At 41.5% G+C, this 10,795-nt stretch overlaps 1 protein-coding gene and 2 pseudogenes across 1 annotated transcript; all 3 read right to left on the reverse strand.

Annotated features, from left to right (window-relative positions):
• Nucleotides 1-170: 170 nt before the first annotated feature.
• On the reverse strand, nucleotides 171-2,761 carry LOC132162167 (syntaxin-121-like; annotated as a pseudogene).
• Nucleotides 2,762-3,281: 520 nt separating this feature from the next.
• Nucleotides 3,282-4,445, reverse strand: LOC132162244 (syntaxin-121 pseudogene; annotated as a pseudogene).
• Nucleotides 4,446-8,422: 3,977 nt separating this feature from the next.
• On the reverse strand, nucleotides 8,423-10,595 carry LOC132191796 (syntaxin-121). The gene is made up of 2 exons (XM_059606897.2): nucleotides 9,813-10,595; nucleotides 8,423-9,254 (listed from the first exon to the last, which is right to left on the reverse strand). Exons 1-2 carry the CDS (start codon nucleotides 10,366-10,368, stop codon nucleotides 8,830-8,832), a joined length of 981 nt encoding a protein of 326 aa, XP_059462880.2. The 5' UTR covers nucleotides 10,369-10,595; the 3' UTR covers nucleotides 8,423-8,829.
• Nucleotides 10,596-10,795: the final 200 nt, after the last annotated feature.

The raw sequence follows: 10,795 nt of genomic DNA on the forward strand, positions 1-10,795 counted from the left end.
AATGATGAAAAAGGGTGAAATACTTTCTTTTGAAAAAATTATATATATATAGATGTTCTATACTTCCACTTGCACACTGCTTAACTTGATTTTTAAAAACAATCAAGAAATAAAACACAACAAACACCCAAAGAAAAACCAAAGGAAAATGAATCTAGTATCAAAGGGCTCTAAATGACATTGAATTTCTAAAGGAGCACCAACACGACCACGATGATCAGCAGAGAAGCAAAATGCCATAACAGGTCCATTTCTGGGTGTTTTTCTAGTACGCCCTGGCAGTCTGCAACTCATGGGTTCCATCCTTCATCAAGATTTATATCACATCACTTATCATAACCTCTATAGAAGAGTATGATTGTCTATGCGAATGATCACACTAGTTATGATGTGATCATCTCTTATTTATCAAGAGAAACTCTTTTACTCCACTTGCATTGCTCTGAAACGATATATAAGAAATCTAAGAAGAATTTATGTATAAAAGTACAATATATATATATATATATATATATATATATATATATATATATATATATATATATATATATATATAAATTTTTTGCAAAATTTATCTTATGGTATGTACTTTTTTCTCTCTTTTAAGTGGCTATAATCGCAACTTCACTTGGCCACTCTCCATGGTACCCTTTTGTCCTTGTAGCTTTAATGATTTTACCATAGATTTTTTTTTTTTTGAAGTAGAATTCTAGCTCGACCATTGCTGGTGAAAATGTATAAGACAACTAGGGGTGGGCACGGGTCGGGGCGGGGCGGGTATCCGGATTTTTCTCACCCGCCCCGCACAGTGCGGGTTCTGGAAATCCCAACCCGCCACCCGAGCACAATGAAGAATATCCGCGCGGGTTCGGGTGTTGCGGGGCGGGGTAGATCGGGTCGGGTTGTGCGGGTTTGGCGGGTTGTGCGGGTTGGGTTCTCTCTTCCTCAGATCGATCCTCTCCTTTCTTTCCTCTGCAGGTTTCTTCTCCTCCTAAACAAACACAAGTTACACAACCCCTACATCAAAGCCCTTGAATCAAACCTAAACCAAAGAACTTGAAATTAAATCTGGATGAGGGAGAAAAAAACATGAAATCTGGACCAAGAACTTGAGATCTCTTGAGAGAGAGAAAAAAACCTGGATCGTGGTCTAGAGGTGGGAGCGGCGCAGTAGCCGGTGGCCTGAGGATGTCGAGCGGCGGCGTAGACGAAGAGAGAAGCAGACGAGAGATGGAGAGAGAGTCGCTGATGAGAGAACAGACCATCGAGAGAGCAAGAGAGACCATCGAGAGTAGGAGATGGAGAAACGGCGCAGGAGAAAAGAGAGGAGAAAGGAGAAACGGCGCAGATGTGAGAGAAGAGAGAGAGGAGAAACGGCGCAGGAGAAAAATGATGTAGGGTTAGGGTTTTTTCCTTTTATACTTAAGTGGGCCTGGGCGGGGCGGGGCGGGGCGGGTACCCGCAAGGAAAAAATTTCAAAACCCGCAACCCGCCCCGCCCCGCGCGGGTTGGGAAAAATCCACCCGTACCCGCAAAAAAACACTTAAAATCCACGCGGGGCGGGGCGGATCGGGGCGGGGCGGGGCGGGTTTGCGGGTTGGGCGGGTTTTTGCCCACCCCTAAAGACAACAATAGAAGTTTGAATGCACAAGTCAACATGGGAAAATTAATTACTATGATTTCTGCAAAAACAATTTCCTTCCACCTACCTTTAATTTTGCTCTAATATTAATACTAATTAATTTTCACAAAACACCAGTAATGCAATAAATTTCAACCTTGCCTCGTAGTATTATCATTGCCCCTTGTTATTTTTGTTTGTCATTGTCAAACTATCAATTATCGCAAAAACTTAAACCAATAAAAAAAAAAAATTAATCACTTAAATAATACTTTTAGCCATCATAAATATGATTACCAGCAAAACTATGTACCAAAAGCTATAAAAAGTAACAACCACGGTGCTGGGAGTATGCAACTGCTGGGTTCCACCCCTCACCAACGAATTAGCTCTCTCCACGTGGAGGGTAATATCCTCCAATTGCTCGCCTTGGGCCTGGCCCAACAAGGCCATGTCCAGGAAAACCTGGTGTAGCTCTTTCAGATTCTTCTCCATCTCCGTTACAGCATCGTGCCTCTCTTGAATCTCGTGTATAGTGTCCAGAACTCTGTACCTGCCTTGCTCTTGAATGGCTCTTTGCAAGAATCTCTCACTCTCCCCTGTAGAGATGAGATGGTTGACAGTCTTGTCATCGGGATTTTCACCGGTGACGGTGTAATACCTCCGCTTCACGGTCTCCCGGTAGTCAGACGAGATGTGCTGCCTGAGGCCATTGAAGCTGTCCATGGAGTCCTTGAGCTTCTTCTTGAGCCCGTTCACGACGGAGATCCGGGTCTGGTCTGACGAAGAACCGGGGAGGCTCCGGTTGGCGGCGTTGGAGAGGTCGAGGGCCTCGAGCTTGACCTTGACGAGCTTGGCCTTCTTGAGGGTGAGGGCCATGTCGGCGTCCATGCTGGAGCGGAGGTCCTTGACGGCCCTGGCATTGTGGTGGGTGAGGGTCTGGCCGTGGGCGCTCCGGAGGGCCTCGTTGAGGCGGTCCAGCTCATTGAGCTCGGCCTTGACGGCGTCCACGTCCTCGAAGAAATTGTTGAGGTTGACGCCGGTGGAGGATATCTCAATGAGATGGTAATCCGGGGAGGGTTGCTCGCTTCGGAAGCGAGAGAAGCCAGGGTAGGAGCCGGCAGAGAAGAGGTCGTTCATCTTTCTTCTTCTTCGCTGGTAAACCGATGAAATAAGCCTTGGAATATAATAAGCAAAATTTGAGAAGAGAGAGATATATATAGAAATGGGGTTTTTCCCAAGCTAGCTAGGGGGAAGGAGAAGACGAAACACCAAAGAAAGTGACTCGGAAATGGAAGTTTCAAAGCTCCTTTTTGCGTTCTCTGTGTTGACATTCCAACGCGTAATCCACAAAACTTGAGGGGTTTCATAACATCACATCAAGAATATTTGGTATTGACTTAAAATTCAATATTTGGTTTTGAAGAAATTGAATTCCAAAGATTTGTCCCTAATATAGTTGGTAATCAAACAACACCTAAAATCTCTTCTAATATTTTAATGTAGTTAATATACGTACCCTATTGATCTAATATTGACTTGCAATGTCCTTTTTTCGCTGCTCAAAATAACAAAAATACATTGTCATATATATATATATATTTGTTTCAATCCTAGAGACGATCCTAAACCATCATCTTTCAAGCGTAGCATTAATTATTCAATTTTCAATCTTAAGGAGCACCACCAGAAAAACGATGACGATGGCCAGCAAAAGTAAAATGCCATAACACCTCCATTTCCGGGTGTTCTTCAACTGGTGCAGCTTTTTGAGCTCTTTCAGATTCAGCTGGCTTTTGCCCAAGGAAGGAAGTCTGCAACATATAGCTCCGGCGAGGGCGTCCATTAATATTTTCTCCTCTTGGGCCTGGACCAAGACGGCCATGTCCAGGAACACCTGGTGCAGCTCTTTCAGATTCTTCTCCATCTCCTTCACACCATCGTGCCTCTCTTGAATTTCGTTTATGGTGTCCACAAATCTACCCCTGCCTTGCTCTTCAATGGCCTTTTGCAACAATCTCTCACTCTCACCTGTATCTGTATGTATAATGTATTTGTCACACTTTTTTTTTTTCTTTTCTTTAATGTTATATTCTTGATACTTTGTTGATGAACATCGCGATTTTTAAACATTGAAAGTGAAATTGGAAATCCGGCGAAACAAGAATAAAGTGTGTTTTTGCTAATGTTAAAATACCAAATTAAAAAATCGAAAAAAACGTAAGCTCAAGCTCCCTCACCGGTAGAGATGAGAAGGTCAACGGTCTTGTCATCGGGATTTTCACCGGTGACGGTGAAGTACCTCCGTTGTACGGTCTCCCGGTACTCTGAGGAAATCTGCTGCCTCAAGTCATTGAAGCTGTCCATGGAGTCCTTGAGCTTCTTCCTCAGCCCGTTCACGACGGAGGACCGGGTCTGGTCAGACGACGAACCGGGTCCGCAGGCGGAGCTGTCGAGGGCCTCGATCTTGACCTTGACAAGCTTGGCTCTCTGGAGGGCGAGGGCGACGTCGGCGTCCATGCGGGAGCGGAGGTCCTTGACTGCCTTGGCGCTGTGGAGGGTTAGGCTCTGCCCGTGGGAGCTCCGGAGGGCCTGATTGAGGCGGTCCAGCTCCGTGAGCTCGTCTTTAACGGCCTTCAAGTCCTCGAAGAACTTGTCGAAGTTGACGCTGGTGGACCCGGGCGCGGTGGAGGAAATCCCGATGAGATGGTATTCCAGGGAGGCTTGCTCGCCTCGGAAGCGAGAGAAGCCAGGGAATTTTTGGTTCATCTTTCTTCTTATTCTTCGCTGGTACACATAGGAAATAAGCCGATTGAAATATAAGCAAAATTAGAGGTGGGGATTTGAGGGGGGTCTGGGTCAACAACGACTACTCTGGTTGAAGCCTGAAGGAGTAGTTTTGATAGATAAAGAAATGGGGTTTTGGAATGTTTCTGGGTTTTCTTAGAGAAGAAGAAACATCAGAGAATCAGAGAGAGAGAGGAGGGAAAGGGTCTCGGCCGAGTTGGGTTTGAATATGAAAATGACGAAGGGTTGATTGGTACTTTTCCTTTTCTTTTGATATTTTCTTTTGTATAAATGGAATACCGTCCTCACTTCTAAAATTATTATTAAATTTAGGATAAAATTTACTTAACCCCCTCAAACTACTATTCCAATGACAATCTACCCCTCAAATTATCAATTACGACAATTTGCCGCATAAACTATAAAAACAACGACAATGTATCCCATATTGCTAACAAAATGACGAAATTAATCATATAGTATTTCCAATAAGATAAAAATACCCTTAAAATTTTGAAAAAAAAAATTAAATTTTAGTATTTTTATTTTTATTTTAGTAAGGGTAATTTCATCATTTTGTTAAAATTCAGGGTACATTATCATTGTTTTAATAGTTTTGAGGGATAGTTTGGGGAGTAAATTGTCGCAATTGATAGTTTAGGGGATAGACTGTCATTGAAGTGGTAGTTTGAGGGAGTTAAGTGAATTTTACCCTTAAATTTATGATATATTAGATTTTTTAATCTAATGATAATTTTAAAAATTACATTAATTTTTTAGATGACACAAGAAGAGCATAAGTCAACCTTCTAGGATTACTCATGAAAATATGTTGACAAAACTTCACATACACTTCTCAAACTACCACCGATTTCAAATTGACAATGTCTTACCAAAACTTTTAATTATGACAATGTTCTTCATAAACTACCAAAAAATTGACAATTTTCCCAAGGCCATAAAAATGACCAAAATAATATATATATATATATATATATATATATATATATATATATATATAACAAAATTACTCCAATAAATTCGAGAAAAAAAATGGAGGAAAAAACTGATTAAAAAAAAAAAAAAGGTGTAAAAATTAAAAAAATATTTTTTTTTCTTTTTTAATGGTATTTTCGTTATTGGGGTATACATTATCAATTTTATGGTAGTTTGGAGAAAAGATATTATCGCAATTGAAAATTTTGAAAAAATATTGTCAATTGGATGGTAGTTTGAAACAAATACGTGGACTTTTCCCAAATATGTTTAAAAGACAAAAAACAAAAAACAAAAAAAAAAAAAAAAAAAATTGGTTTCATTTTCGGTTCTACACATTTCTTGTCAAGTGTAAATAAAGATGAGACTTTGGTCGCCTTAACAACCAACCCTTGGATGCCTCAAGGAAGGCTCATCCTCCTCCTTTATCCTCCACTTCATCTGCTTATTCTCATTCACCTAGGCAATATCATACCTCAGCATCACCTACTTCATCTTCGGACATACAATCACACATCATCATCAACTGTTGGAAAGTGTTGTCCTATTTCGGTGATCAAAACATGGATTGTAAGTATTGAAACACTTTAGTAGTGTTCGGTGGTTATATTTTGAAGTTGAAGATGTCGAATTTAAATTGGCATCAGCAAACCCACCATGACGAGGTTGATCCAGTAGAGCTATAGACAGCTTTGTCAGCAACAGTGTCAGCAAGATGTCCTAACATGAATGGTCTAATGGAGCCACCAAGAGTTTCGTCAGTTTTTTTTTTTTTTTTTTGGCAAATAAAGAAAAGGCTACAAGAGAGGATCTTTCCACTTCTAATCTGAAAGGAAGAAGTGGGAGATCCTAACAACGAAAAAGGGGTGGGCTCCTTAATAACAAACCCTAAACAAACTAAAACAGTACAACAATAATTACAAAGGGTAGGAAATGGGTCAAACAAGTGACCTGGTCCTCTCAAAGGGCCACACATGGTAGTAACAAAAGCTAAAGGGGCACAGACAAAATCTGAGCCCCCAGAATGAACTAGCAACGACCACCGGAAGGTGATAGAAGTGGAAGGGGCACTGTTGTAGTTCGTTGAAAGGACTGAAGCACAGAGAGTAACCAACACAAATTAGAAAATAAACACAAAAAACATAAGCAACAGAAAATACAAGCCCAACAAAAGCCACACAAGGCAGAGCATAAAATTAAAAAGTAGGAAAAAATCTCCAAATCCAGAAATCAACAACAACAGAAGCGGAGATGGCGGAGTTGCGGAGGCTCGAGGTGGCCGGAAGGTTGAGCGAAAGGCAGCAGCGGGAAGAGATGATGCCGGAGACGAAGGTGGAGAGGCAGGGCTGACAAAGGATGACAAATCAAGCTTCAAAGAAACCGGATCAAAGACCCATGACAAATCCGAACGAAAAAAAAAAAAAAAAAAAAACCACTGCCATGGCTCGGAAGGGGCGGTGGAGCGTCAAAGGTTAGGCTGGAGTTGTGATTTTTGGATGAGATTGGATAAATCGAACAAGGTGATGGATAAGACCTCAAAAGAGGTGGAAATAACCGAAGAAAAGAAATCACCAGTGAGAAGCAGCATGGTGAGAGAGGAGTCTCACCATGGTGAGAGAGGAAAGAGGGATAGAAGAGGGGAGGAGAGGAGGGAAGAACAAGAACCAAGAGCCAACTCGAGAGTGTCGTCAGCAACTTACCCTAATGCCTTTGTTATTTGGCAAAAGATACTGTTAAAACCTTAATTTTAAAGGCGTCATGACGGGACCATTTATGCATCCTAACGCTGTTTGAGGACCTGCAGACGTGATTCTCACATGCATAAATTAGGGTTATCATCTTTTTCTCTATATAAGAATGTCTTTGTTCTATTGGAGACCAAGTCTATGCATTTAGGGCGTTAAAAAGACACAGCTTATATTCATTCTATTGTGTGCCAAGAGAATCTTTGATTAGTACTAAGAGCTCAGGTTACCTTAACTTACCACTACAGAATCAAGAAAATCTTGGAACAACAATCAGCAGATTGTATAATGGATACATACCTGCCCCAGGAAGTCTCGGAAGAGACCTTGGAATGGTTACTGGAATATGAAGGAAAATTCAAAGGAGATGGCCTAGAGAAATTAATCAAACAAAACAACTTCACTATCCAGAGTTCCCTAGACCAAAAGGACTAGAAATTTCTATGGGAAGTCAGGATCCGCAAGAAACTCAAAAATTCAAGTACAAGGAAATGTATTTCATGACGCTTGAAAATCTCCCATCTCATAAAATACAGTGATGTACAAGGAAATAAATTCAGGAACAGATGCCCAAAGCTGCCCAAAGCCGAAAAGGCCACAATAAACGTGTTACACCTCGAGTTAGTGTGCCTAAAGAGAGTGAAATGTGATCCATAAGACCAAATTAGCCTATAACCAATTCATCATAAACTGCCAAAGACAATTCAGAATGGAAACAGAAACACAGTCTCAGACGAGTTTTTAGAACTAGCATGTACAAGACTTTTCTCAGAATTCTCTTCTTTCTAAGCAAGATGGGAACTCTGTTTTCAAATATTCCTGATTCCCAATGTTTTTGGAATCTAGGATGGCTAATCTTATTTTCAGATACCGCCTAAAGATAAAAATGATTAAGCATGGTGCAGCCAGATCAGCTGGCCCCAGACCGAGACATAGGTAAGCTTACATGTTTTTGTTGTTCAAAGAAATGCATGCACTTGTATCCAGAGTGAGGCTATGCAAATGTATTAGACAGCAATAGAACTTTGAATGCACAAATCAATGTCTGCAACAAGGACAAACAGATATATATTTCCTTGAACATGAGTCAAGGTCTTCCCAGATACATGGGGAAACTAATTACTATGAATCAGGACTGTGGAAGACCAATAATGCAAGAAATTGCAACCCTGTCTCCCAATATTTTCAGTTTTGAGTAATAGAATATTCAACTAAACCCCATTTGGGTACTACTAGAGAATGGGATGAAGGAAGGGTGAAATACTTTCTCGTCAAAAATAAATAAATAGATGCATATAGAAAGGGAGAGGATCCCATAAAGAATACACATGGCAACCAAGCAACAAGATACAACTAAGCCACCCAAAAAACCTAATTACAGGAAAATGAATCTAACATCAAAGGGTGAGACAACCTCTATGAGACCCAGCCACATTTCATTCTTTTGTGTGCCACAAACAAGATTTGCCCTGCCTACCATCATATAGACAATGTACAATGCTCTCCTAGGTAGCTCCATATCAATATCTCTAAATGATACAATGAAAACCAGGTCTATCGAACCTCAACCCCAACAAATTCAAAATCTTATATAAAAAAAACCAGTTAAACCAAAAAATGAAGAGGTCAAGTCTCATACTATAATAAAGCATGAACTATAACGTGTAGCAGAGCGGCGCACTATGATGCTGGAGGAGGAGGAGAAAGAGCAGCAGCAGGAGTCTTGTTGTTGTTGTTGCCTCCGCCGTTCTCCCACGGCTTGACAGTAAAAAGCACCACAAACAAAATGATCACCAGCAAAATTATGATAGCATAACAGGTCCATTTCCGGGTGTTCTTCTGGTATACCCTGGCAGTCTGCAGCTGCTGGGTTCCGCCCCTCACAAATGAATTAGCTCTGCCCACATGGCTCTCGATGTCATCCAATTGCTCCCCTTGGGCCTGGACCAAGACGGCCATGTCCAGGAACACCTGGTGTAGCTCTTTCAGATTCTTCTCCATATCCTTCACAGCATCGTGCCTCTCTTGAATTTCTTGTATGGTGTCCAAAACTCTACCCCTGCCTTGCTCTTGAATGGCTCTTTGCAAGAATGTCTCACTCTCACCTGTATGTATTCGTCACATATTTTTCTTTAGTCTCAATATTATCCAGTGTTGATAATATGCCTCAAATCTATACATAGACCCATTTAATTAAAAAAAAAAAAAAATAGTACTCTCCCTTATTAATCATATCAATCCTAGAATTTTACTAAAATTTGTACTGTAATGAATTAATCCATACTTGTTTACTGATTAAACAATTAAAATTAATCATTTTTTATTAGCTTGATTGTTGGGACAATGGATATTTGATCATAATATAATTTATAATTGTTTATTGATTATACTATTAAAAGTAATATATTTTCTATTAACTTAAGTTCTAGGATAATTGGTAATTGGTGGAATTGGTGGTAATGCTAAAAACATTATCGGAATTATATCAAACACAAAATTATCCCATGTGTCTTCAAAACCTCTGAAAATGAATATTAGACATAATTCACTACTTATTTCGAAATTACCAAATTATTTTCAAATATCCAACTAGTAATTATAATCTAAAAATACTAAATTAAAAAAAATCGAAAAGATAATTAAGCTCAAGGTCAAGCTCTGACCTGTAGAGATGAGAAGGTCAACGGTCTTCTCATCGGGATTTTCACCGGTGACGGTGAAGTACCTCCGCTGTACGGTCTCCCGGTACTCGGACGAGATCTGTTGCCTTAGGCCATTGAAGCTGTCCATGGAGTCCTTGAGCTTCTTCCTGAGCCCATTGACGACGGAGGTCCGGGTCCGGTCCGAAGACGAACCGGGTCCGCATCCGGGGAGGCTTCGGTTGGCGGCGTTGGAGCGGTCGAGGGCCTCGAGCTTGACCTTGACGAGCTTGGCCTTCTTGAGGGCGAGGGAGACGTCGGCGTCCATGCGGGAGCGGAGGTCCTTGACGGCCTTGGCGTTGTGGAGGGTGAGGCTCTGCTCGTGGGCGCTCCGTAGGGACTTGTTGAGTCGGTCGAGCTCCTTGAGCTCGTCCTTGACGGCCTCCACGTCCTCGAAAAACTTATTGAGATTGACGCCGGTGGAGGCGGGCGTGGCGGCGGACATCTCGATGACATGGTGGTCAGGTGATGCTGGCTCCCCTCGGAAGCGCGAGAAAGAGCCGGAAAAGAGATCGTTCATCTTCTTCTTAGATGTTAAAAGAGAAAATCAAGTATCTGAATATAAGCCAAAGTTTAGAGAGAGAGAGAGAGAGAGGGTCTGGTCAAATGGGGTCTGCCGTCTGCCGGTTCAACTACTACAGCTCTGGGTCAATCAATATTGGTAGAGATAGAGAGAGAGAGAGAAGTCAAATGGAGGGGAATGGACGTGGATGGGTGACATTGGCAGGGGTATTTATGGATTTTTTTTTTTGTTTTTGGGAAATGGAAGGAGAGGAGGAAACAAACAGCAGGGGAAAATGGAAGGTTCGTTAATTGCGTTCTGGGGTGAGTAAGAGATTTGTGCGTGGGAAGATATGTACAAGTGTAGCTGGAAAACGCGTTCGCGGGAGGGGAGGGTGTCTTACGTTTCTTTCATTTTCTGTGTTTTATTTGTGGGAAAGGGAACT

Source organism: Corylus avellana, chromosome 10 (assembly GCF_965113065.1).
Source record: "Corylus avellana chromosome 10, dhCorAvel1.hap1.2, whole genome shotgun sequence".
In the NCBI taxonomy this organism is placed as follows: Eukaryota; Viridiplantae; Streptophyta; class Magnoliopsida; order Fagales; family Betulaceae; genus Corylus; species Corylus avellana.

Excerpts from the sequence above, each read along its gene's own strand:
- LOC132191796 (XM_059606897.2), bottom strand. The coding sequence starts at position 10,368 with ATGAACGATCTCTTTTCCGGCTCTTTCTCGCGCTTCCGAGGGGAGCCA. Across the intron at positions 9,255-9,812 it reads TGACCTTCTCATCTCTACAG|GTGAGAGTGAGACATTCTTG; the intron begins GTCAGAGCTTGA and ends GAATACATACAG.